Source organism: Pseudophryne corroboree, chromosome 6 (genome assembly GCF_028390025.1).
Source record: "Pseudophryne corroboree isolate aPseCor3 chromosome 6, aPseCor3.hap2, whole genome shotgun sequence".
Classification (NCBI taxonomy): domain Eukaryota; kingdom Metazoa; phylum Chordata; class Amphibia; order Anura; family Myobatrachidae; genus Pseudophryne; species Pseudophryne corroboree.
Window position 1 is genome coordinate 314,516,332 of NC_086449.1, and position 25,767 is coordinate 314,542,098.

At 46.4% G+C, this 25,767-nt stretch overlaps 1 protein-coding gene across 2 annotated transcripts in view; it reads right to left on the minus strand.

Moving 5' to 3' along the window:
- The window catches only part of GTF2A2 (general transcription factor IIA subunit 2), a 60,328-nt gene extending 41,927 nt beyond the window's left edge, over positions 1-18,401 (minus strand). Inside the window, exons 1-2 of one of the 2 annotated variants that reach the window (XM_063926255.1) lie at positions 18,070-18,401; positions 1,865-1,969 (exon numbers count right to left, since the gene is read on the minus strand). In XM_063926255.1, the coding sequence (XP_063782325.1) occupies positions 1,865-1,969; positions 18,070-18,141 (177 nt within the window). In that variant the 5' untranslated portion in view covers positions 18,142-18,401. The remainder of the gene's footprint in view (positions 1-1,864; positions 1,970-18,069) is intronic. The other variant, XM_063926256.1, reaches the window with a different exon arrangement.
- Positions 18,402-25,767: the final 7,366 nt, after the last annotated feature.

The following is a 25,767-nucleotide window of genomic DNA, read 5'->3' on the forward strand; positions in this document are numbered from 1 at the left end:
ATAGTCCCACTTGGGGGTAAAGATCCCCCAGAACCTGAACCCTCAGCTGCTATGTTTTCCTCAAATATGTCTGCAGCGTCACCACCACGCACTGTGGGATCAGCACCATTGCCCTTTGTAGCAGACATATCCGAAAGCTCAATGCAAGGCAACATAGTACAATATCACCAGCACAATACCCGACCAGAACCCCTGTGCAGTGTATCAGCACAAACAGGGAATTCAAGAGGTATATGGCTTGACTAAAATTCAGAGAGAAAAATACACACGGAGTATATTCTGTGAACTACCCTATATTAAATGATAAACCTGACGCACTTAGCCCCCCAGGTTATAGAATATAGGGATAGCAATCTCAGTGAAATATACAAAATGGAGGTCACACATCAGCTATATGCACACACACACACACACACACACACACACACACACACACACACACACACACACACACACATAGTCACAATGTACAGTGCAGAAATTATGACATGCACTAAGACTGGACTAGCAATACAGAGAAGTACTATATATAGCTATACACTCAATAGATATAACAATGCTCAGTAAAGACTGGATGTATATCACAGGGTACTTGTACTATATAACCCTGACTAAATGCACTCTTTCTTAACTAACACTGTCAGCAGACATATAGGATACTTAAGTATCCTGTAAAATGCACAGTGCTGACATGCAGGCGGCTTTACAGAGGAGGATTTACCCAAACAGTACCAGGATCAGCTCAGCTTGTCCTAATGGCGCCCAAACGCTGACAGGGCGTGAGGGAGAGAGAGATATGCAGCTCCAGGGTGGGAACATTTACTCTAAATGGCGCCCTGGGGGAGGGGCTACAGGTCAAAGCCTTATCCCCTTGCTGGACTTCACCACTGGGTACTGTGGGCTTATGTAAACGGTTTATGAGAGAAAACCGACCTGTGCCCTTGTCCTGGTGGTCTAGTGGGGTCCCTGTACTACCACAGTGTCCCTGGCCGCGTGGGATCGCGATTTACAGTGGGTCCCGCTGGGAGAACCACTTACCTCCTCCCTGAGTGTGGCCACGTGATCCAGGAGAACAGCGGTCGTGTGTGTGACTAACAGGAAGAAAACCGGAGCCGCTGTAAGTACCCGGCAACCAGGGCGCGGGAGTATACAGCGCCGTTGGGGGACGTGATGGAGCTGCAGCAGGAGATGTCTGACTGACATCTAACACAGACAGTGCCTCTGCTGCAGCCCTTGAAGTCTTCATTTTTCATTTAAAAGCTTATTCTCAGGGCTGCTGGAGCAGACCCCTGTTGTACGCCTGCTTACTGCATGGCACCAACTACAAAACTGAGCTCCTGTGCATGGAGGCAGGGTTATAGAGGAGGCGGCGCTATGCATTCTGGGAACAGTCAAAGCTTTGAGCCTGTTGGTGCCTCGGATCAAGATCCTACTCTACACCCCAATGTCATTCCCTGTGGAGCCCAGTGTACCCCGCAGCAGAAAGGACAGCATCCGATGTATCCTGGGCGATCCTGCCCCCCGGGAGGCTGCCGGGGTGATCGCCTGCGATCGCCTCCGACATGAGGTCGGTCAAGTGTATGGGGTCCTTTACTTGGTTTTCAATCTTGCATTATGGTATTTTAACATCATAAAATCCTCAACGATTGCAGAAGTATTTTGGGTTTGGTGTTTGTTACACAACATGCAGCCATGCCACTCCGATTTCTGAATCAATTAAGGCTGGAGAATGATCAAAAAAAAAAAGTGAGCTTTTCTAAACAAAGACTAAACTCATGGCCTGGATATCTGTTTCTGTATTTATGAATTTGAGTGCTAAAGTGATTATCATACATCTTTTCTTCTAAATTGCATTAATATTTACCCTGAAGTTGACTCTGTTTCTGACCCGTTGTGCCAGTGCTGAATTGATGGCCTTGTCAAACTGAAGCAGTACTTGGAGCGCAAGCTGTGGGTTGATTTGCTGAGACTGCAAAAAATAGTAAATGAGTTTAGTGAGCTAAACCATGGTAATTGGTAATACCTATTCATTATGCCGTAATCAAATATTTCATATGGTTAGAATTCTAAGCTATCTTTAACATATGCTACACTGCATAACAGGATTTAAGTGGACAATGTTGTTGTCTGCCTCTCGCTAAGCCATCCATCACTCCTGAAGAACCCTGCAGGGAAAAGAAGTGGTACAAGAAAGAAAAAATAAGAATTTACTTACCGATAATTCTATTTCTCATAGTCCGTAGTGGATGCTGGGACTTCCGTAAGGACCATGGGGAATAGCGGCTCCGCAGGAGACTGGGCACAAAAGTAAAAGCTTTAGACTAGCTGGTGTGCACTGGCTCCTCCCCCTATGACCCTCCTCCAAGCCTCAGTTAGGATACTGTGCCCGGACGAGCGTACATAATAAGGAAGGATTTTGAATCCCGGGTAAGACTCATACCAGCCACACCAATCACACTGTACAACCTGTGATCTGAACCCAGTTAACAGTATGATAAACGTAGGAGCCTCTGAAAAGATGGCTCACAACAATAAACAACCCGATTTTTTTGTAACAATAACTATATACAAGTATTGCAGACAATCCGCACTTGGGATGGGCGCCCAGCATCCACTACGGACTATGAGAAATAGAATTATCGGTAAGTAAATTCTTATTTTCTCTGACGTCCTAGTGGATGCTGGGACTTCCGTAAGGACCATGGGGATTATACCAAAGCTCCCAAACGGGCGGGAGAGTGCGGATGACTCTGCAGCACCGAATGAGAGAACTCCAGGTCCTCCTCAGCCAGGGTATCGAATTTGTAAAATTTTGCAAACGTGTTTGCCCCTGACCAAGTAGCTGCTCGGCAAAGTTGTAAAGCAGAGACCCCTCGGGCAGCCGCCCAAGATGAGCCCACTTTCCTTGTGGAATGGGCTTTAACAGATTTTGGCTGTGGCAGTCCTGCCACAGAATGTGCAAGCTGAATTGTACTACAAATCCAACGAGCAATCGTCTGCTTAGAAGCAGGAGCACCCAGCTTGTTGGGTGCATACAGGATAAACAGCGAGTCAGATTTTCTGACTCCAGCCGTCCTGGAAACATATTTTCAGGGCCCTGACTACGTCCAACAACTTGGAGTCCTCCAAGTCCCTAGTAGCCGCAGGCACCACAATAGGTTGGTTCATGTGAAACGCTGAAACCACCTTAGGGAGAAATTGAGGACGAGTCCTCAATTCTGCCCTGTCTGAATGAAAAATTAGGTAAGGGCTTTTATATGACAAAGCCGCCAATTCTGAGACACGCCTGGCTGACGCCAGAGCTAACAGCATGACCACCTTCCATGTGAGATATTTTAATTCCACAGTGGTGAGTGGTTCAAACCAATGTGATTTTAGGAACCCTAAAACTACATTGAGATCCCAAGGTGCCACTGGTGGCACAAAAGGAGGCTGTATATGCAGTACCCCCTTGACAAACGTCTGAACTTCAGGCACTGAAGCCAGTTCTTTCTGGAAGAAGATCGACAGGGCCGAAATTTGAACCTTAATGGATCCTAATTTTAGGCCCATAGACAGTCCTGCTTGCAGGAAATGCAGGAAACGACCCAGTTGAAATTCCTCTGTGGGGGCCTTCTTGGCCTCACACCACGCAACATAATTTCGCCAAATGCGGTGATAATGTTTCGCGGTTACATCCTTCCTGGCTTTGATCAGGGTAGGGATGACTTCATCTGGAATGCCTTTTTCCATCAGGATCCGGCGTTTAACCGCCATGCCGTCAAACGCAGCAAGTCTTGGAACAGACAAGGTCCCTGCTGGAGCAGGTCCTTTCTTAGAGGTAGAGGCCACGGGTCCTCCGTGAGCATCTCTTGCAGTTCCGGGTACCAAGTTCTTCTTGGCCAATCCGGCCCCACGAGTATAGTTCTTACTCCTCTCCTTCTTATGATTCTCAGTACTTTGGGTATGAGAGGCAGAGGAGGGAACACATACACCGACTGGTACACCCACGGTGTTACCAGAGCGTCCACCGCTATTGCCTGAGGGTCCCTTGACCTGGCGCAATATCTGTCCAGTTTTTTGTTGAGACGGGACGCCAACATGTCCACCTTTGGTTTTTCCCAACGGTTTACAATCACTTGAAAGACTTCTGGGTGAAGTCCCCACTCCCCCGGGTGGAGGTCGTGTCTGCTGAGGAAGTCTGCTTCCCAGTTGTCCACTCCCGGAATGAACACTGCTGACAGTGCCACCACATGATTTTCCGCCCAGCGAAGAATCCTTGCAGCTTCTGCCATTGCCCTCCTGCTTCTTGTGCCGCCCTGTCTGTTGACGTGGGCGACTGCCGTGATGTTGTCCGATTGGATCAATACCGACTGACCCTGAAGCAGAGGCCTTGCTTGACTTAGGGCATTGTAAATGGCCCTTAGTTCCAGGATATTTATGTGAAGAGACGTTTCCATGCTTGACCACAAGCCCTGGAAATTTCTTCCCTGCGTGACTGCTCCCCAGCCTCTCAGGCTGGCATCGGTGGTCACCAGCATCCAATCCTGAATGCCGAATCTGCGGCCCTCTAGAAGATGAGCACTCTGTAACCACCACAGGAGAGACACCCTTGTCCTTGGAGATAGGGTTATCCGCTGATGCATCTGAAGATGCGATCCGGACCATTTGTCCAGCAGATCCCACTGAAAAGTTCTTGCATGGAATCTTCCGAATGGAATCACTTCGTAAGAAGCCACCATTTTTCCCAGGACTCTCGTGCATTGATGCACTGACACTTGGCCTGGTTTTAGGAGTTTCCTGACTAGCTCGGATAACTCCCTGGCCTTCTCCTCCGGGAGAAACACCTTTTTCTGGACTGTGTCCAGAATCATCCCCAGGAACAGTAGACGTGTTGTTGGAATCAGCTGTGATTTTGGGATATTTAGGATCCACCCGTGCTGACGTAGCACTACCTGAGATAGTGCTACTCCGACCTCTAACTGTTCCCTGGACCTTGCCCTTATCAGGAGATCGTCCAAGTAAGGGATAATTAAGACGCCTTTTCTTCGAAGAAGAATCATCATTTCGGCCATTACCTTGGTAAAGACCCGTGGTGCCGTGGACAATCCAAACGGCAGCGTCTGAAACTGATAATGACAGTTTTGTACCACAAACCTGAGGTACCCTTGGTGAGAAGGGTAGATTGGGACATGGAGATAAGCATCTTTGATGTCTAGAGATACCATATAGTCCCCTTCTTCCAGGTTCGCCATCACTGCTCTGAGTGACTCCATCTTGAATTTGAACCTTTTTATGTAAGTGTTCAAGGATTTTAGATTTAAAATTGGTCTCACCGAGCCGTCCGGCTTCGGTACCACAAACAGCGTGGAATAAATAAGATTTTACTTACCGATAAATCTATTTCTCGTAGTCCGTAGTGGATGCTGGGGACTCCGTCAGGACCATGGGGATTAGCGGGCTCCGCAGGAGACAGGGCACATCTAAAAAGCCTTTTAGGTCACATGGTGTGTACTGGCTCCTCCCCCTATGACCCTCCTCCAAGCTTCAGTTAGGTACTGTGCCCGGACGAGCGTACACAATAAGGAAGGATCTTGAATCCCGGGTAAGACTCATACCAGCCACACCAATCACACCGTACAACTTGTGATCTGAACCCAGTTAACAGTATGATAACAAAACGAAGTAGCCTCTAACAAGATGGCTCACAACAATAGTAATAACCCGATTTTTTGTAACAATAACTATGTACAAACATTGCAGACAATCCGCACTTGGGATGGGCGCCCAGCATCCACTACGGACTACGAGAAATAGATTTATCGGTAAGTAAAATCTTATTTTCTCTAACGTCCTAGTGGATGCTGGGGACTCCGTCAGGACCATGGGGATTATACCAAAGCTCCCAAACGGGCGGGAGAGTGCGGATGACTCTGCAGCACCGAATGAGAGAACTCCAGGTCCTCCTTAGCCAGAGTATCAAATTTGTAAAATTTTACAAACGTGTTCTCCCCTGACCACGTAGCTGCTCGGCAAAGTTGTAATGCCGAGACCCCTCGGGCAGCCGCCCAGGATGAGCCTACTTTCCTTGTGGAGTGGGCCTTTACAGATTTAGGCTGTGGCAGGCCTGCCACAGAATGTGCAAGTTGGATTGTGCTACATATCCAACGTGCAATCGTCTGTTTAGACGCAGGAGCACCCATCTTGTTGGGTGCATACAATATAAACAACGAGTCAGATTTTCTGACTCCAGCTGTCCTTGAAATATATATTTTTAATGCTCTGACAACGTCCAGTAACTTGGAATCCTCCAAGTCGTTAGTCGCCGCAGGCACCACAATAGGCTGGTTCAAGTGAAAAGCTGAAACCACCTTAGGGAGAAATTGAGGACGTGTCCGCAATTCTGCCCTGTCCGAATGGAAAATCAGATATGGGCTTTTGTACGACAAAGCCGCCAATTCTGACACTCTCCTGGCTGAAGCCAGGGCCAATAGCATGGTTACCTTCCATGTAAGGTATTTTAAATCTACTGATTTTAAAGGCTCAAACCAATGAGATTTGAGAAAATTTAGAACCACGTTCAAATCCCACGGTGCCACTGGAGGCACTATTGGGGGTTGTATATGTAGTACACCTTTTACAAAAGTCTGTACTTCAGGCACTGACGCCAGTTCTTTCTGGAAGAAAATTGATAAGGCCGAAATTTGAACTTTAATGGTCCCCAATTTGAGGCCCAAAGACAATCCTGCTTGCAGGAAATGTAAGAATCGACCCAATTGAAATTCTTCCGTTGGAGCCTTCTTAGCTTCACACCACGCAACATATTTTCTCCAAATACGGTGATAATGTTGTGCGGTCACATCTTTCCTGGCTTTAATTAAAGTAGGAATAACTTCCTCAGGAATGCCCTTTTCTTTTAGAATCCGGCGTTCAACCGCCATGCCGTCAAACGCAGTCGCGGTAAGTCTTGGAACATACAAGGTCCCTGTTGAAGCAGGTCCCTTCTTAGAGGTAGAGGCCACGGATCCTCCGTGAGCATCTCTTGAAGTTCCGGATACCAAGTTCTTCTTGGCCAGTCCGGAGCTACCAGTATTGTTCTTACTCCTCTTTTCCGTATAATTCTCAGTACCTTTGGTATGAGAGGCAGAGGAGGGAACACATATACTGACTGGTACACCCATGGTGTTACCAGAGCGTCCACAGCTATTGCCTGTGGGTCTCTTGACCTGGCGCAATACCTGTCCAACTTTTTGTTGAGGCGAGACGCCATCATGTCCACCTTTGGTTTTTCCCAACGGTTCACCATCATGTTGAAGACTTCTGGATGAAGTCCCCACTCTCCCGGGTGAAGGTCGTGTCTGCTGAGGAAGTCTGCTTCCCAGTTGTCCACTCCCGGGATGAACACTGCTGACAGTGCTACGACATGATTCTCCGCCCAGCGCAGAATCCGTGCAGTTTCTGTCATTGCACTTCTGCTTCTCGTGCCGCCTTGTCGGTTGACGTGAGCGACTGCCGTGATGTTGTCGGACTGGATCAGCACCGGCTGATCCTGACGCAGAGGTCTTGCTTGGCTTAGGGCATTGTATATCGCTCTTAGCTCCAGTATATTTATGTGAAGAGACTTTTCCAGGGTTGACCACACGCCCTGGAAGTTTCTTCCCTTTGTGACTGCTCCCCAACCTCGTAGGCTGGCATCCGTAGTCACCAGGACCCAGTCCTGTATGCCGAATCTGCGGCCCACTAACAGATGGGCCGTCTGCAACCACCACAGGAGAGACAATCTTGTTCTCGGTGACAATGTTATCCTCTGATGCATATGCAGATGCGATCCGGACCATTTGTCCAGTAGATCCCACTGGAATGTCCGAGCATGGAATCTGCCGAAAGGAATCGCTTCGTACGAAGCCACCATCTTTCCCAGGACTCTCGTGCATTGATATACTGACACAGTTCCTGGTTTTAGGAGGTTCCTGACAAGTTCGGATAACTCCCTTGCTTTCTCTTCCGGGAGAAACACCTTTTTCTGAACCGTGTCCAGAATCATGCCCAAAAACAACAGATGTGTTGTCGGAGTCAATTGAGATTTTGGAAGATTTAGAATCCACCCGTGTTGTTGAAGCACTACTTGTGATAGTGCAACACTGGCTTCCAGCTGTTCTCTGGACTTTGCCCTTATCAGGAGATCGTCCAAGTAAGGGATAATTAATACGCCTTTTCTTCGTAGAAGAACCATCATTTCGGTCATTACCTTGGTAAAGACCCGAGGAGCCGTGGACAAACCGAACGGCAGCGTTTGAAACTGATAATGACAGTCTTGTACCACGAACCTGAGATACCCTTGGTGTGAAGGGTAAATTGGGACATGTAGATAAGCATCTTTTATGTCCAAGGAAACCATGAAGTCCCCTTCTTCCAGATTCGCTATCACTGCTCTGAGTGACTCCATCTTGAACTTGAATTTCTGTATGTACAGGTTCAAGGATTTCAGATTTAGAATAGGTCTTACCGAACCGTCCGGTTTCGGTACCACAAATAGTGTGGAATAATACCCCTTTCCCTGTTGTAGGAGGGGTACCTTGACTATCACCTGCTGAGAATACAGCTTGGGAATGGCTTCCAAAACCAACGTCCTTTCTGAGGGAGACGTTGGTAAAGCAGATTTTAGGAACCGGCGAGGAGGAGACCTTTCGAACTCCAGCATGTACCCCTGAGATATTATCTGCAGGACCCACGGGTCTACTTGTGAGTAATCCCATTGATTGCTGAAATTTTTGAGCCGACCCCCCACCGTTCCTAAGTCTACTTGTACAGCCCCAGCGTCATGCTGATGGCTTTGTAGAAGCCTGGGCGGGCTTCTGTTCCTGGGTAGGGGCTGCATGCTGCCCCTTCTTACCCTTTCCTCTGCCTCGCGGCAGATAAGACTGTCCTTTTGGTCGCTTTTTATATGAGCGAAAGGACTGCGGCTGAAAAGACGGTGTCTTTTTCTGTTGGGAAGGAGTCTGAGGTAAAAAGGTGGATTTGCCGGCAGTTGCCGTGGCCACCAAGTCCGAAAGACCGACCCCAAACAATTCCTCTCCCTTGTATGGCAATACTTCCATATGCCTCTTGGAATCCGCATCACCTGACCACTGTCGCGTCCATAAACTTCTTCTGGCAGATATGGACATCGCGCTTACTCTTGATGCTAGAGTACAAACATCCCTCTGAGCATCTCGCATATAAAGAAATGCATCCTTTAATTGCTCTAGAGTCAATAAAATACTGTCCCTATCCAGGGTATCAATATTTTCAGTCAGAGAATCCAACCACACTACCCCAGCGCTGCACATCCAGGCTGAGGCTATTGCCGGTCGCAGTATAACACCAGTATGCGTGTACATACTTTTCAGTGTAGTTTCCAGCCTCCTATCTGCTGGATCCTTGAGGGCGGCCGTATCAGGAGACGGTAACGCCACTTGCTTTGATAAACGTGTGAGCGCCTTATCCACCCTAGGGGGTGTTTCCCAGCGGGCCCTAACCTCTGGTGGGAAAGGGTATAATGCCAATAACTTCTTTGAAATTGGCAATTTTCTATCGGGGGTAACCCACGCTTCCTCACACACATCATTCAATTCCTCTGATTCTGGGAAAAATACAGGCAGTTTTTTAACCCCCCACATAATACCCCTTTTTGAGGTACCAGTAGTATCAGAGAGCTGCAAAGCCTCCTTCATTGCCGTAATCATATAACGTGTGGCCCTATTGGAAAATACGTTTACTTCCTCACCGTCGACACTAGATTCATCTGTGTCGGTACCCGTGTCGACTGACTGAGGTAAGGGACGTTTTACAGCCCCTGACGGTGTCTGAGATGCCTGAACCGGTACTAACTGGTTTGCCGGGCGTCTCATTTCGTCAACTGACTTTTGTAATGTGCTGACATTATCACGTAATTCCATAACCAAAGCCATCCATTCCGGTGTCGACTCCCTAGGGGGTGACATTACCATCATCGGCAATTGCTCTGCCTCCACACCAACATCGTCCTCAAACATGTCGACACACACGTACCGACACACACAGCAGCCACACAGTGAATGCTCTATTGAAGACAGGACCCTCCTAGCCCTTTGGGGAGACAGAGGGAGAGTTTGCCAGCACACACCAAAAGCGCTATTATTTATATAACAACCCTAAAAGGTGTTGTTCTTATATATATGCGCTTTCAATATACAATTATATCGCCAAATTTATGCCCCCCTCTCTCTTTGTTACCCTGTTTCTGTAGTGCAGTGCAGGGGAGAGTCGTGGGAGCCTTCCTCACCAGCGGAGCCGTGCAGGAAAATGGCGCCGAGTGCTGAGGAGAATAAGCTCCGCCCCTTTTCCGGCGGGCTTTTCTCCCGGTTTTTTTAATAAACTGGCCTGGGTAAAATACATACATATAGCCTTAATGGCTATATGTAATGTATTTATTTGCCTCTAAGGTATTTAATATTGCTGCCCAGGGCGCCCCCAGCAGCGCCCTGCACCCTCCGTGATCGAGATCCGTGAGCCGTGTATGCAACAATGGCGCACAGCTGCAGTGCTGTGCGCTACCTCTATGAAGACCCTGAAGTCTTCTGCCGCCTGTTTCCGGACCTCCGTCTCTGCCGTCTTCAGCGTCTGTAAGGGGGAATCAGCGGCGCGGCTCCGGGACGAACCCCAGGCTGACCTGTGTTCCGACTCCCTCTGGAGCTCAGTGTCCAGTAGCCTAAGACTTCAATCCTCCTGCACGCAGGTGAGTTGCCAGTCTCTCCCCTAAGTCCCACGTTGCAGTGCTCCTGTCGCCAGCAGGAGACACTGATTAGAAACCTAAAAAAAAACTTTTTCTAACTAGCTCTTTAAGAGAGCCACCTAGATTGCACCCTCTCGGACGGGCACAAAAACCTAACTGAAGCTTGGAGGAGGGTCATAGGGGGAGGAGCCAGTACACACCATGTGACCTAAAAGGCTTTTTAGATGTGCCCTGTCTCCTGCGGAGCCCGCTAATCCCCATGGTCCTGACGGAGTCCCCAGCATCCACTAGGACGTTAGAGAAATACCCCTTTCCCTGTTGTAGGAGGGGTACCTTGATTATCACCTGCTGGGAATACAGCTTGTGAATAGCTTCCACTACCGCCTCCCTGTCGGAGGGAGACGTTGGTAGAGCAGACTTCAGGAACCGGCGAGGGGGAGACGTCTCGAATTCCAATTTGTACCCCTGTGATACTACCTGCAGGATCCAGGGGTCCACTTGCGAGTGAGCCCACTGCGCGCTGAAATTCTTGAGACGGCCCCCCACCGTGCCTGAGTCCGCTTGTAGAGCCCCAGCGTCATGCTGAAGACTTGGCAGAAGCGGGGGAGGGTTTCTGCTCCTGGGAAGAGGCTGCCTGGTGCAGTCTTTTTCCCCTTCCTCTGCCCCGGGGCAGAAATGAGTGGCCTTTTGCCCGCTTGCCCTTATGGGGACGAAAGGACTGAGTTTGAAAAGACTGTGTCTTTTTCTGCTGAGAGGTGACCTGGGGTAAAAAGGTGGATTTTCCAGCCGTTGCCGTGGCCACCAGGTCCGATAGACCGACCCCAAATAACTCCTTCCCTTTATACGGCAATACTTCCATATGTCGTTTGGAATCCGCATCACCTGACCACTGTCGCGTCCATAACGCTCTTCTGGCAGAAATGGACATCGCACTCACTCTAGATGCCAGGGTGCAAATATCCCTCTGTGCATCTCGCATATATAGTAATGCATCCTTTAAATGCTCTATAGTTAATAATATACTGTCCCTATCCAGGGTATCAATATTTTCAGTCAGGGAATCCGACCAAGCCACTCCAGCGCTGCACATCCAGGCTGAGGCGATTGCTGGTCGCAGTATAACACCAGTATGTGTGTATATACCTTTTAGGATATTTTCCAGCCTTCTATCAGCTGGTTCCTTGAGGGCGGCCGTATCGGGAGACGGTAACGCCACTTGTTTTGATAAGCGTGTGAGCGCCTTATCTACCCTAGGAGGTGTTTCCCAACGTGCCCTAACCTCTGGCGGGAAAGAGTATAGTGCCAATAATTTATTAGAAATCAGCAGTTTTTTATCGGGGGAAAACCACGCTTTATCACACACCTCATTTAATTCATCTGATTCAGGAAAAACTACTGGTAGTTTTTTCACACCCCACATAATACCCTTTTTTGTGGTACTTGTAGTGTCAGAAATATTCAATGCCTCCTTCATTGCCGTGATCATGTAACGTGTGGCCCTACTGGACATTACGTTTGTCTCCTCACCGTCGACACTGGATTCAGTATTCGTGTCTGGGTCTGTGTCGACCATCTGAGGTAACGGGCGTTTTAGCGCCCCTGACGGTGTCTGAGACGCCTGAACAGGCACTAATTGATTTGCCGGCTGTCTCATGTCGTCAACAGTTTTTTGCAAAGTGCTGACATTGTCACGTAATTCTTTAAATACGACCATCCAGTCAGGTGTCGACTCCCTAGGGGGTGACATCACTAACACAGGCAATAGTGCCCCCCCTCTCTTGTTTTACCCTGATTCTTGTAGCAGGACTGCAGGGGAGAGTCAGGGAGCCGTCCTTCCAGCGGAGCTGTGAAAGAAAATGGCGCTTGTGTGCTGAGGAGAAAGGCTCCGCCCCCTTCACGGCGGCCTTTTCTCCCGCTTTTTTCAGGAAAACTGGCAGGGGTTAAATGCATCCATATAGCCCAGGAGCTATATGTGATGCATTTCTTTAGCCATATAAGGTTTTTATAGTGTTTTATTGCGTCTCAGGGCGCTCCCCCCCAGCGCCCTGCACCCTCAGTGACCGGAGTGTGAAGTGTGCTGAGAGCAATGGCGCACAGCTGCAGTGCTGTGCGCTACCTTATCTGAAGACAGGAAACGTCTTCTGCCGCCGATTTCTCCGGACCTCTTCGCTCTTCTGGCTCTGTAAGGGGGCCGGCGGCGCGGCTCCGGGACCCATCCAGGCTGAACCTGTGATTGTCCCTCTGGAGCTAATTTTCCAGTAGCCAAGAAGCCCAATCCACTCTGCACGCAGGTGAGTTCGCTTCTTCTCCCCTTAGTCCCACGATGCAGTGAGCCTGTTGCCAGCAGGACTCACTGAAAATAAAAAACCTATTTAAACTTTTACTTCTAAGCAGCTCAGGAGAGCCACCTAGCATGCACCCTTCTCGTTCGGGCACAAAAATCTAACTGAGGCTTGGAGGAGGGTCATAGGGGGAGGAGCCAGTGCACACCAGCTAGTCTAAAGCTTTTACTTTTGTGCCCAGTCTCCTGCGGAGCCGCTATTCCCCATGGTCCTTACGGAAGTCCCAGCATCCACTAGGACGTCAGAGAAATGCCCTTCAATAATATCAACAATGTATTTTATAATTTTTTGCCTTTTCTGATTGCCCTTAAAAATAATCAGCTGCAGAAAAGAACACAAATACTAAAACTACATACTTCAGAAATACCTTACTGGAATATAACACAGGTACATTTATTGAAGTTTCTTATATAGCGCAACAAATTCCGTTGCGCTTTACAATTGGAAAAAACACTGATAAAAATAAAACTGGGTAATAACAAACAGACATAGGAGGTAGGAAGACTTAGATTTAATTATTGTTAATGCCGGCAAAGTAAAGGGCCCTACACACTGGCTGACATGACTGCACGATATGAACGATCTCGTTCATTAATGAACGAGATACTGTTCATATCGTGCAGTGTGGAGGCTCCAGCGATGAACGATGCGCGGCCCCGCGCTCGTTCATCGCTGGTCCCCCGTCGGCTGTACATGCAGGCCAATAAGGACGATCTCGTCCATATTTGCCTGCACTTCAATGCAGCCGGGTGACGGGGGGAGTAAAGAAACTTCACTCCCCCCGTCACTGCCCCCCCTCCGCGCGGGTCGTCCGTCAGCCGCATCCGCCGTCGGGCAGCTCGGCGGCGGATCGGCCAGTGTGTAGGGCCTATAAGCTGACCGGTACTGTGACAGCCAAAGGCAGGGTATCTCTAAAAATCACACGCCACTGGGATCGGTTTAGGACTGCTTGCTTGGCATCATCAATATGGAAGTGCAATGGTTAAAGGTCTTGGGCAAATTGCTTTAGCCATGTTTTCTGTAGCACATCACCTGCTATTTTCTAATCATATCATTTGGAAACATTCCAGCCTTGTTAGCTCATTTTTAAGGATTGTCCATCATTTTGAACCATACAGTAATATTGTTCTAACCAATGCGGTGAATACCTTTATTTTTGTGGCAATGGAAATGTCCAGTTGGTTCCAGAGGCCTTTTTTCACAGATGCAAATGCAGCTGTGACACAACCTATTCAACTTGTGATGTCGCTTGTAACGGCAATCAGTTGACCATTGCTAGTTAAACCCAGGTATTTCACAGTATCCACTTGTACAATGATGTTTCCAAGCGAAGCATTGCTGCATTTGACCGGAGCTTATTTAGGATGTGTTGGGCTCCCTGCATGTTTTCAGCTAGGAAGAGGATATCATCTGCGTAGACTAGATCTGTGAGGGCTGTATGTTTGCCAGTAATGGTGGCTATTTCATTTATAAAAGTTTTTTTTCTGAGAAGCCAGTCTATAGCTATGTTGAAGCGCATGGGTGATACTATACAACCTTGCTTGACGCCAGCTGAGATTGTGAACGGTTGAGACATTTGGCCGGCATATTTAACTTTGTTGAATCCATTGTTCAACACAAAAAGAGAACTTGAAAGACGGTTATTAAGTTGGGTGCACAAAATTAATTTGTTGAGTTGATATAATAAAACGTAGCTTTTATTGCTTACATTAATATTAAGAAGGTCCCTTAAGTAGGACACACACAGCAAAATATAGAGGTTAAAACATAACACATACAAACAAATAGGTGATAATGAATGAAATAATTGTGTGAAAAGATTCTTAAAAAGTGGCAACCCCACAATAACTCCAGCAATCGTGTATTTTTGGTATATGATCTCCGAGCCGAAAAATTCTTTGGAAGGTTGTTCTTAATTCGTGCCTAGATATACTTGTAGGGTATGAGGATAAGTGATACCTGAAATATGTCGTCATGGTCTTTAGGTCGACATGGAAAAAGGTCGACTTGAGTTTTTTGGGTGTCGTTTTCTTTGAAAAATGAACAGAACTCCAATTAGTGTCCCCTCGCAGGTTACTATTCCCAATAGTAGTCCACAACTATCGGAAAGTATGAAAAAGTTCCAAAAAAGAAAAAAAAGTGAAATACTCATGTCGACCAATAGTGGTCGACCAAATGACTGTCAACCTAGAAACCGGATACCATACACACACAGATATTGTATATATCTATGAATCTAAAAAAAATAAAAAAAAGTCATCTCACTGAAGTATATGGGAATAATACACATGGTTTGTTGATTTGTATGTTTTCGATAGTCAGCATGCCGATGCGGTAGTACTGCGATTTAAAGCATGTTAACCATACCGGGTTTATCATTTTAAAATGATACTTAGTACCATGCATAAAGTTATGCCGCCACAGTTAATGTTTTAAATCACATTACTATTGCATGGCACTCTGTTAATAGCATACTTATGCCAACTCGCTTAACATGCTTTAAATCACATTACTACTGTGTCAGCATTGCCCCATGGATGTTACACTGTAGACAGCATAAATGTGGACAGTTTAACAACATCCTCATCTATGTCCCTAGAGAGTTTATTAATTCTTCCCAAAGCTACCTTTTCTCTTCAAACTACGTTTACTGCAGAAAACTTTAGGGATGATTTCTCAGTTTGAAAAGAGAAGTACCAACCAATCAACCCCATTATCATTTTTCTAAGGGAGTGTACACACTGTGAGATATTGTCTTTCGATTTTGATTATATAGTCAAAATCGCAAGAAAAGTTAGTGCAGATCGCAAGGTGAAAGTCACCTTGCGATCTCGATTCGATCCCAATGCGCGGTCCCGCCAGGTCGGCATCGCAAGAAAAGATAGACTGTGCAGGCAAGTCAATCCTTGCTAGATTGGTGTACTATCTAGTTCATCTCACATGTCAATGACAACTCACATAAGCCAAAATCGTAAGCACACATAGTCCATATCTCAAGAAAAGTTAGTCAAAATCGGTGGTGCTGAGTTCCGGGGAGTTCAAGGGAAATCACAAGTGAAAATCGGGCATAGCAAGGATCTCACCGTGTGTACGCACCCTAACTGTAAAATGACAGGAGCCGATTGGTTGGTACTTTGTCTCTCTCCATGTTTTATGAATCTACCCCTTTTTATCCTTGATTGCTCTTAACCCCCGAAACTGCATTCCCTTTTCATTAATATAAAAATCTATATAAATCAATGTAAATGTCTAAAGTTGATCTTTCGCCTTAATACAATGAATAACGGTGCATGTTTTCCATGTATTCTCAGGGCAAATCTCAGTGATGCACGGGGCAGCTACACAAATTTAAACATACTTCTCCAAAATGGCAAGATTTTAGTGGGTCTTAAGTTATAGGGTAAGTAAAGGTGTGTACACACGGTGAGATTCTCTTACGATTTTGACTATATATCGTAACGAAAGTTAGTGCAGAAGTCACCTTGCGATGCAGAGGCACGGTCGGCATCGCAAGCCTAGATAGTCAAAATTGACTTGCCTGCACAGTCTATCTCGTAGAAAAGAGATAGTCAAATTTAACACTTAGCCAAAATCGGACAAAGCCAGTATCACAAGCACAGTCATAATATGCTTGTGATACCGACCGAGTCCCTATCGCACAGTGAGAATCGGGGTGAGCCCGAATCTCACAGTGTGTATGCACCATAATGCATTGCTGCTAAGGATTTAAGTTTTCATATGGCAACAATTTCTTATCAGACCAGTTTAAAAGTAAAAAATAAATAAAAGCGTGTGATGCACAGGACTTCATGTTCACTTTCTGGAGAATCACCCCTCACAGAAACACAAGCTAATAGTAGTACCACCTGTGGATCTTTTAAAATGCGTCAGTAAATACGCCTGCACTCAAGCTGCTATGGAAAACATGTACTGTTAAGTATCCCTGAGGACTGGATTTGGGAAGCAATGGGGTAATATTTTATTTCACAGAGCCAATTAAATCACTGAAGCACTGCCAGATTAGAACTGATAGGGGGCAATTCAATTGTTTTTATTTATTGTGCAATGCAAAGCTGGTTTTAGCTGACTAAAATGCCTAAATCTGACTAAAATGCTAGGCGAAACATGAAAAGTGTAGTTTGGGCACCCAACGTGTCACTTGTCACACATTTCTGCTCGCCCAAAATACTGTAGTAGCACCTTTCCTCTCAGATACCTTCTCTCTGCACAAGTCCATTTGCTGCACAAGAGTTAAGGCAGATTTATCAAAGTTTGGCAAGAGATAAATTGGAGAGAGAAAGTTTCTCTCCACAGTACTAAACAAAATACTGTAGTAGGAAAGACTTTGGTGGCAGAGACAGCAGGGAGAGTTAAGGGCCCCACACACTAGGATGATAATATCCGATTTCGGGGATTCGGCCCGGTATATTGGATGAAATCGGGCATTTTGGAGGAGTTTCCGATCCGATGCGCGTTCCTGTGAACATCTGATCCTCCAGATTTAATGTGCTGCACATTCTATCTGGTCCGACCCGCAGGCATGGCTGGGATCATCCAAGATACATTGTATGCAAAAGGATAGCATACAGCATCTAGGCTGCCGGGGGTGATCGCCAGCGACATGTCAGACGGACATGTCGCAGTAGTGTATGGGGCCCTTTAGTCAAGGATGGGTGGGTGAACATACAGCACAGTATAATGGAGAGTATAGATGTCATACAATGGAGGGGTAGAGGGAAGAATAGGATGTATACTGGATCAAGTACAATTTATAAATCAACATAATGAAATAATTATAATAAAAAAGAAAATCCTATAAGACTATGTGCAGCATGAGCACCTGGCACCCGGTGCCCCCTCCTGTGTGTGTCACTCCAGGCTAGCCATTAGTGTGCATGTACAGTGGTAATGAGCAGGAGGGCGTAGAAGTCACACACCGGCAGCGAACAGTAACACCAGACGGTAACGGGAACTAGGCCGCCGGCGCCTCCTCACCTGTATTAGCTCGTCCAAGCTCTCCTGCAGGCTGTTCCCCAGTGTCGTGTTTCTGTACAGCTGGTAAGCCATGGTTTATGGTGCTCGCACCCTGCTGACCATCCACCGCTGCGTTCCCAGCTGCCCCGATGCTGTTCTCTGGACAGTGCAGAATACAGCAGCTCTGGCTATAATGGTGACAACCGTATCTCACCGGCAGCGCTCAGCGGTACCGAGTACCGGAAGCCCTCTCACCGTCCAGCATCGCGCATGCGCTTCAGAGTTCTCGCGTTGCCCGCAATTCACGGATATCGCGAGACTTCCTGCGCTTCCACGTGACTCGTCCCAAGCTCCGAAATGGAATGGAAAGGGAAATAGACTCAGCTGGCCAACCTCCGCCTCACTTTACTGTGCGAGTGTGTCACTCCGGTTTCGCCTAGGTCCCCTTCGCTAACAGCAACCGACGCCCCAGCCAGAGGCTGACGCTGTAGCGCTAGAAGTATATGAATTGTATAAGGTTCATCGCAGTCAGGAGGTGACGGGTTGAAGTGCAGAAGATGGAGCGCCTAAGGTTTATACAATTAAATTGCTTCAGAACATCATTAAACTTGTTCAGAAAATTAAGTGAACTAATTTAACACTTAGAAGAAATTCAGTTCTTTCTCCCCGCTACTGCCACTAGGTGGCACCCAACAGAGCAACTAAATTGTTGCTCCATTTAGGCGCACTGGGGCAGATGTATTAACCTGGAGAAGGCATAAGGAAGTGATAAAACAGTGATAAGTACAAGGTGATAAATGGAACAGCCAATCAGCTGTTACCTATTAATTTACATATTGGAGCTGATTGGCTTGTGCGTTTTTCACCTGGCATTTATCACTGGTTTATCACTTCCTTATGCCTTCTCCAGGTTAATACATCTGCCCCACTGAGCCGTGGGGAGACACATTTTAGCGCACAGTCCCCCATGCTCGCAAGCTGAAATGTAATGTAATGTGGCGCACAAATAGCACTTTTCACGATCACGCCCATTATTTGGCATACAGCATTAATTGAATATCGCCCCTGCAATCTTCCGTCATTTAAGATGGGAGATCAGACGGCAGTATCAATTGAATACCCCTTAAAGTGCTACTTATGTAATAGTTTAATATTCTGTTACTAATGCAAAACTTTTCTCTTAACATTAACACTTTCTGGTGTTCTCAGTGTAAAACAGCCTAGTATGCAAGGGGGAACAGCCACGGCTCAAGGGGAAGTGCCAGTAGTAGGGGGCCTGGACTTGCACCAAGCCCAATCTGTCCCTATGACATATATGGGCAGAAGGGAGAGAGCTGGAAGGCAGCCTGACTCACTGTGGGGCAGGAACGGCCCATCAAGCCATCAGGCCTCCTAGCATTTAATGCCAGATGACTAGTCGAGGCCTGCTGGGGGGATACAGTGTACATCCGTGATACCTCCTCATTTTTCCCCAGACTGGCTGAATTGATAAACTGCCCCCCCCATGTGTTTTTCCCACAATTTTACACTGCTGCTGGAGCCTCCCACACATTACCCACGGCTGCCGCTGGAGAGGACCTGGACAGCCAACTGTCAGTGGTGTCACTGCCTCCCGCACAGTACCCACAGTTCCCGCTGGAGAGGACCTGGACAACATGGTAATGCTAACAGTCACTGATGCCACCACCTTCCGCACAGTACCCACCACTGGGAGAGGAGACATGTCTGCTGCGGACCTGGATGACAAACATGCTTCCCATGGTAATGGCAACAACCAGCACCACCACGTGCTGCAATCCCCCACCCCTACTGTAGAAGAGATCGCAGACAATCCCTCCTCCAGCATCAGGAGTAATGGGTGGGAGGCTGTGGGAACATGTCTGAGGTCCAGGTGCTCTGCTGACAAGTTTCCTCTCCAGCGACAGCAGAGGTTACTGTGGGGAAGGCATCACTCAGCTCTGCCGCTGTTGTGTAAAAAGGTGTGAAGAACACTTAGAGGTGGTCTCTCAATTTAGTCAATCAGGTCAGAGAATGAACGAGCAGGCATCAGGGAAGCACACTATATCCTTCAGACACTGAAAAGTGCTATATTAGGAAGAAATAAGATACAGAAAAGTACTCCATTACTAAAGTATTACATTAGTAAGATGTAGCATTTTCAATGTTAATACCCCTTTTCCACTACCGAGCACGGGTCGTAGCCGGGAGCCTGACACGGGTGCTGCCCGGCTGCGGCCCGTGCTCAGCCCCCTTTCCCACTGCGTTCACCAACCCGGCATATTCCTGGGATGGTGACGCCGCTAGTGACGCAGCAGGGGCAGCACTGGGAGATCACATGATCTCCCAGCACCGCCCTTCCATACACTGTGAACGGGAGCCGTATCGCATCGACACGGCTTCCGTTTACACTACAACTCTACCCGGATCATTTCCGTGTCCTACCCAGGTAGTTACGCGGGTAGGATTCACGGGTCACTTGATCCAGATTTTTGCGGGGGGACCCTTTTCCACTAGCAAAAAACACGGGTAAATGCGCACCCCCGTACATTTACCCGTGTTTTTTTGAGCTAGTGGAAAAGGGGTATTAGTTTACCTGAAATTCTGAAACAATTTGCTGATGTTCTGAAGCAAGAGCGATGGTCTGTGGGTGTGTTGATGTAATAAGCCTGGTGTGTTTTTTGTGACTTCAGTGTGATTTGGACGTGTTTGTGTGAATTTAGTATGAGCGCAAGATACTTTTATACATGCAAGTTTAGTTTGGAGACGGCTTTTTGTTATATATATTGTGTATTCTGCTTTAACCATCTTCCTTCCACTTTGGTGTTGGAAATTCCAGTACAAATACTTAGGGGCGAAATTATTAAGTATTTGCAGGATATCCCCAGATAACAGCCATTTTTTTTTTTGGGGGGGGGGGTCTGCAAATATTAAAGATCCCCCGAATGAACTGTCAAAGTCGGAAAAATATCATGCTACACGTTGCCATATATCCTCCCCATGCGCGTGCCTGCTGCACGTGCACATTCTCTCCCGTGCGTGCGGATACTCGCAGCCGCGTGATGGCGCCTCGGCCATGCGCTCGAGCGCGTGGTATGTGCATTTACGGTAGAGTTTGTGTGCGTCTAGCGGGCGACTCAATCGTTAAATAATAAAACCAAATAGTATGTTTTATAGATAATGTTCGCCTTAATAATGACTGTAAGTTTGTTTAATGTAAATGGTCGCTGGACAGAGGAATTCCTCTTTGTATGGTACGAAGGGTCAGACAGGGTTTGAGCAGCTGTGTCTGGTACCTAACTAAAGAACATTTTATTAGAAACAATCCGGTGCTGGTTAGGTAAAGATTAATCGCTCCTGCGTATAGTTATGGCCATTAGTATTTTCTGGACATTTACTATATTTGCGATTCATTACCCATGCGGCGGGAATCTTCAGATTCCCTCCCACCTGAGCAGTTTGATATAGTCGCAGCCCACCTGTTCAAACTAACCTATGACCTTTTGTTATGATGCGAGGAGACATTCCTGTGTCCAATGAACAATGAGATTATAGGTCCCTTTGTATTATACTGTACTCAGTGTATATAAGATCAGCCAGCCTGGGCAGCTCCCTCACTCTCCACAAACGATTTTCATCTTGACTAACTAGGAGCTGGTACCAGAAGCTGCGCAGCGATCGTTCCCAGTGTGTGTAAGTAATTCTTTGTAAACCAACTTGTTCTCTGTTTGTATTGGCCATTCTCTCTCTCTCTCTGTTATAGTATAAGTTTGTGACGCTATTGTATATTTCTGTCTAGATATTCTGTTAGAATGATATGTTAGCTTGTAGTGTATGACTTGTAAACTGTTTCCCCTTTTAATATAACTAAAAGCTTGTTAGTAAAGGTGTTGGAACCTTAGCAAGGTATCGTGTGTTCATTATATTGCAGAAGGTAATAGGAGCGTCTCAAACGCTCAAGCAGCTTTAGCATTAACAAGGTTAAGTAGCGTTACATCGCTACAGTATTTCAGTACAAGGTTTACAGTATAAGAGTATTCTTTCTGTGTATTACATTCAAGGTTTACTGATTGTCATCCCGTGAGCGTCTGCGCCGCTCGTGTTCTCCTCGTGGACTCGAGCGTCCGCTACGCTGGTAGCGTAGCATTACGGTAGTCGCCCGCCTATAGCGTGCTCGACACCACGCATTAAGCTGTGAGCGAGCGTGTCGCATGTGCGTCTCGATCACGGCCGAGCGTATGCTACGCTAAGTGCGTACCCTTACGGTAACCCATACGCCAATTGCGTACTGAGTCTCTTACCCATTTATTGTGAATGTTATAAGATAAATAATCAGCCTTATCAATTGGCGGCTCGTCCGTCCTCCACATATCTGCACTAGCGAACACAGACTTTATCTGTCAGCAAGGGCGGGAAGGCAGTATCCCTTTGTATCGGGATACAGTAGTGCTGGCTAGATAAGCGTCTGTTTCGCTACGTTGAAGGAGTGCTGGTGGAATCCGGAACCGGAGGTAAGAACAATACGCTAGTGTCTTTTAAAACTGTTTATTTCTGTTTTGCGTACGCACGCACACACCTGTATTTCTTTTCATTTGTGTATTTTCACATATCACTTTCCTGTTTGCCATTTCACAATTGATAACGTGCTGAGAAAGATGTGTTGCTATTTGTAGTTAAAAGTAATATTAATACGTTAAGGAGTAATTTGTAAAACACGCGTACGGCTTGCCTAAGATACAAGGAAGTTTGGTGTGGTGTTCGGTAGATGATTACAGTTAAAGATCATCTACATTGATATAAACGTGTTAATTGTATTTCTGTGGATATACCTGGCTGGCGTACACGTATCTCTAACAAAGGGCGGGACTAGTGTACGCGACGCAAGGGCCGACGCACGGAGCGTATATTACACAACGGAGCGTCTGGGTACGCCCACATAATACAAATCACACGATAGTATTGTTTTAGTTAGGCGATAAGGAGGCAACGCGATAATAGCGCAAATCGATCTCAGTGTCCAAAATTTTAAGCTAATAGATCCTTCTCTAGTTGTAACTCCTCGGGATTAGCCTGCGATACTGAATGAAAGGGATTTCTGCGCAGAAACGAAAGTAAAGAGTACAGGTTGAGTATCCCTTATCCAAAATGCTTGGGACCAGAGGTATTTTGGATATGGGATTTTTCCGTATTTTGGAATAATTGCATACCCTAATGTGATATCATGGTGATGGGACCTAAATATAAGCACAGAATACATTTATGTTACATATACACCTTATACACACAGCCTGAAGGTAATTTTAGCTAATATTTTTTTATAACTTTGTGCATTAAACAAAGTGTGTGTACATTCACACAATTCATTTATGTTTCATATACACCTTATACACACAGCCTGAAGGTCATTTAATACAATATTTTTAATAACTTTGTGTATTAAACAAAGTTTGTGTACATTGTGCCATCAAAAAACAAAGGTTTCACTATCTCACTCTCAGTAAAAAAAATCCGTATTTCGGAATATTTGGATATGGGATACTCAACCTGTATATGAGGTGAAAGAGTGTGTGTAATATATATATATATATATATATATATATATATATATATATATAAGTTTCTAATTTTTTTGGGTTGAACCACAGGAAATCATCGAGTTCTCGTGAAGGTACATACGTGTAAGTGACTGCACGGTGGCTTGGGAGGCATCCCTTGTTAAATATTTAAAAAAAGAGCATTAGCGTAGAGCAGACCAGGAGGTCTACTGTAGCACAGACCAGGAGGTCCAGACAGACCAGGAGGTCCAGGTACAGCAGACTAAGAAGTCCGCTATAGATAAAGAGTAAAAGAGCACGACACCAGAAAGGGTTGGTGCGGTACCCATATAGGCCATTAAGCTCAGGCTGAAGGAATTCGCAGCCACAATTTTCGATTCCACTGGTCGCTCCTCACATAAGATTAGTTGCTTATATGCAGAACGATTGTACCGCACGTAATTGTGTGCATTAGTTAGTAACTTGACCCAGTACCATTTGCGTACGCTAGAGGGGTCATAAACGCTATTTGTACATTCTAACGTGATTTGTGTAATTTTTTTTATTTTAAGGGAAGTTCGCTGGTCACTTGGGAACTATCCAACAACCAATAGTTACTGGAAAGGGTTAAGTGCTCTTCGGATCACACCCACATGTTCCAGTAAATAGAGGTTCAGGTCGAGTACGCCAGCGCTAGGGCAGTGTGTGGGCGTATTGGTCGACGTGGGCGAGTGAGTGGAGTACTCGGTAAACTTCCGCCGCCGGCCTACCCCGGACATCTTGGTTTTTGTAAGGGTTCGCTGAAGACCCTGATTTGAAGGTCAGAGGTAGTGAAAGCAACACCTGCAAAGATGGGGGCCAGTTGTTCAGGTAGGGGGCGATCAACCTCGGTTCGGGTTGACTTAGTAAACCGACCAATCGGGTCGGCAAGGTATGTAATGTGTGAGAAATACGGTTCACACACAGAAGTTTTGTGCGATGAATGGGAAAGAATGACTGTGCACGATGGGGAAAAGTTCCCACGGGTAGGCAGTTTTAGTCCCGAGGTGTTACAGAATCTAAGGAGAAGGATATGTCTCATTAAATCTGCAAAGAGACGGATCAAACATTATGATTATTTACAGTTATGGCAACAGGAAGGTGAAATAGAAAGAGGATTGGCTCAAGCGGGTGGATCTAACCCTATCAGAAAACTGATAGCCACCGCGCCACCTCCACCATACATAACGGGAGAGAAGGTGGTTGCAGAGAATGGCACACTGGTGAATGATAAACATGCACTTAGTAACTGTATAAATGTTAAGAATAATGTAACCAAGATTGTTGATGCTAATATTAACCCGTGCAAGCTGTACCCTGTTTTAAACTTTCCCCAGGATTGTTACCAAGAGGATGAACCAACAACAATATCAGCACTCTCTCTAGCAGCCACGATAGCAGAAACAACAGTGGGCACGTCCCAACCAGTAAGAGCAGTATCAAAGGCCCCTAGTGGAGGGACAGGTGAGGTCGTATCAACTGGTAAGTACGGCACCATACAATATGCTGAAACCATTTCACCACATGCTGTAGAATCTACTCAGAATGATGTTATTGAACTTAATTCCGTTAGGGTAATTGCAGTGCCAAATGGAAAAACTGACACTTCAGGAGTCACTCCTCTCAGACACATCGCCATGCATTGCCCCTTTTCCCGAATGGAATTAAGATCAATGGTGTCTGAATTCCCTGATCCTAGGAAAGATCTAGTTGCAAGCCAGGAATACATTAGAGAGTTAGGAAATACTGTGGAGCCCAATAACAAAGACTGGCAGATATTGCTGAGGGCATGTTTACCCTCCAATGTCGACTCAGCGAGATTTTTAGCTGACTGTAAATTAGATGAAGATGTACCCCTTACGGATGTGTACAACCAAGATAATGTAAAGAGAATAAATTTACAGTTAAAAGAGTATTTTCCAGCTGTTGTCAAATGGAACAAAATTTTCTCCATCAAACAGAAAGAGGGAAAAACAGCTGCTGATTATTTTCATCGGGCACTACAGGATATGGCTAAGTATACAGGCATAGAAGACATTAAGACAAATGTGAATCATAGAGAAGTAGCAGTATCTGTGTTAATGGATGGTTTAAAGGAAGTATTAAGGACGAGGGTACAGACCACCCAACCATGTTGGCGAGGTCTGTC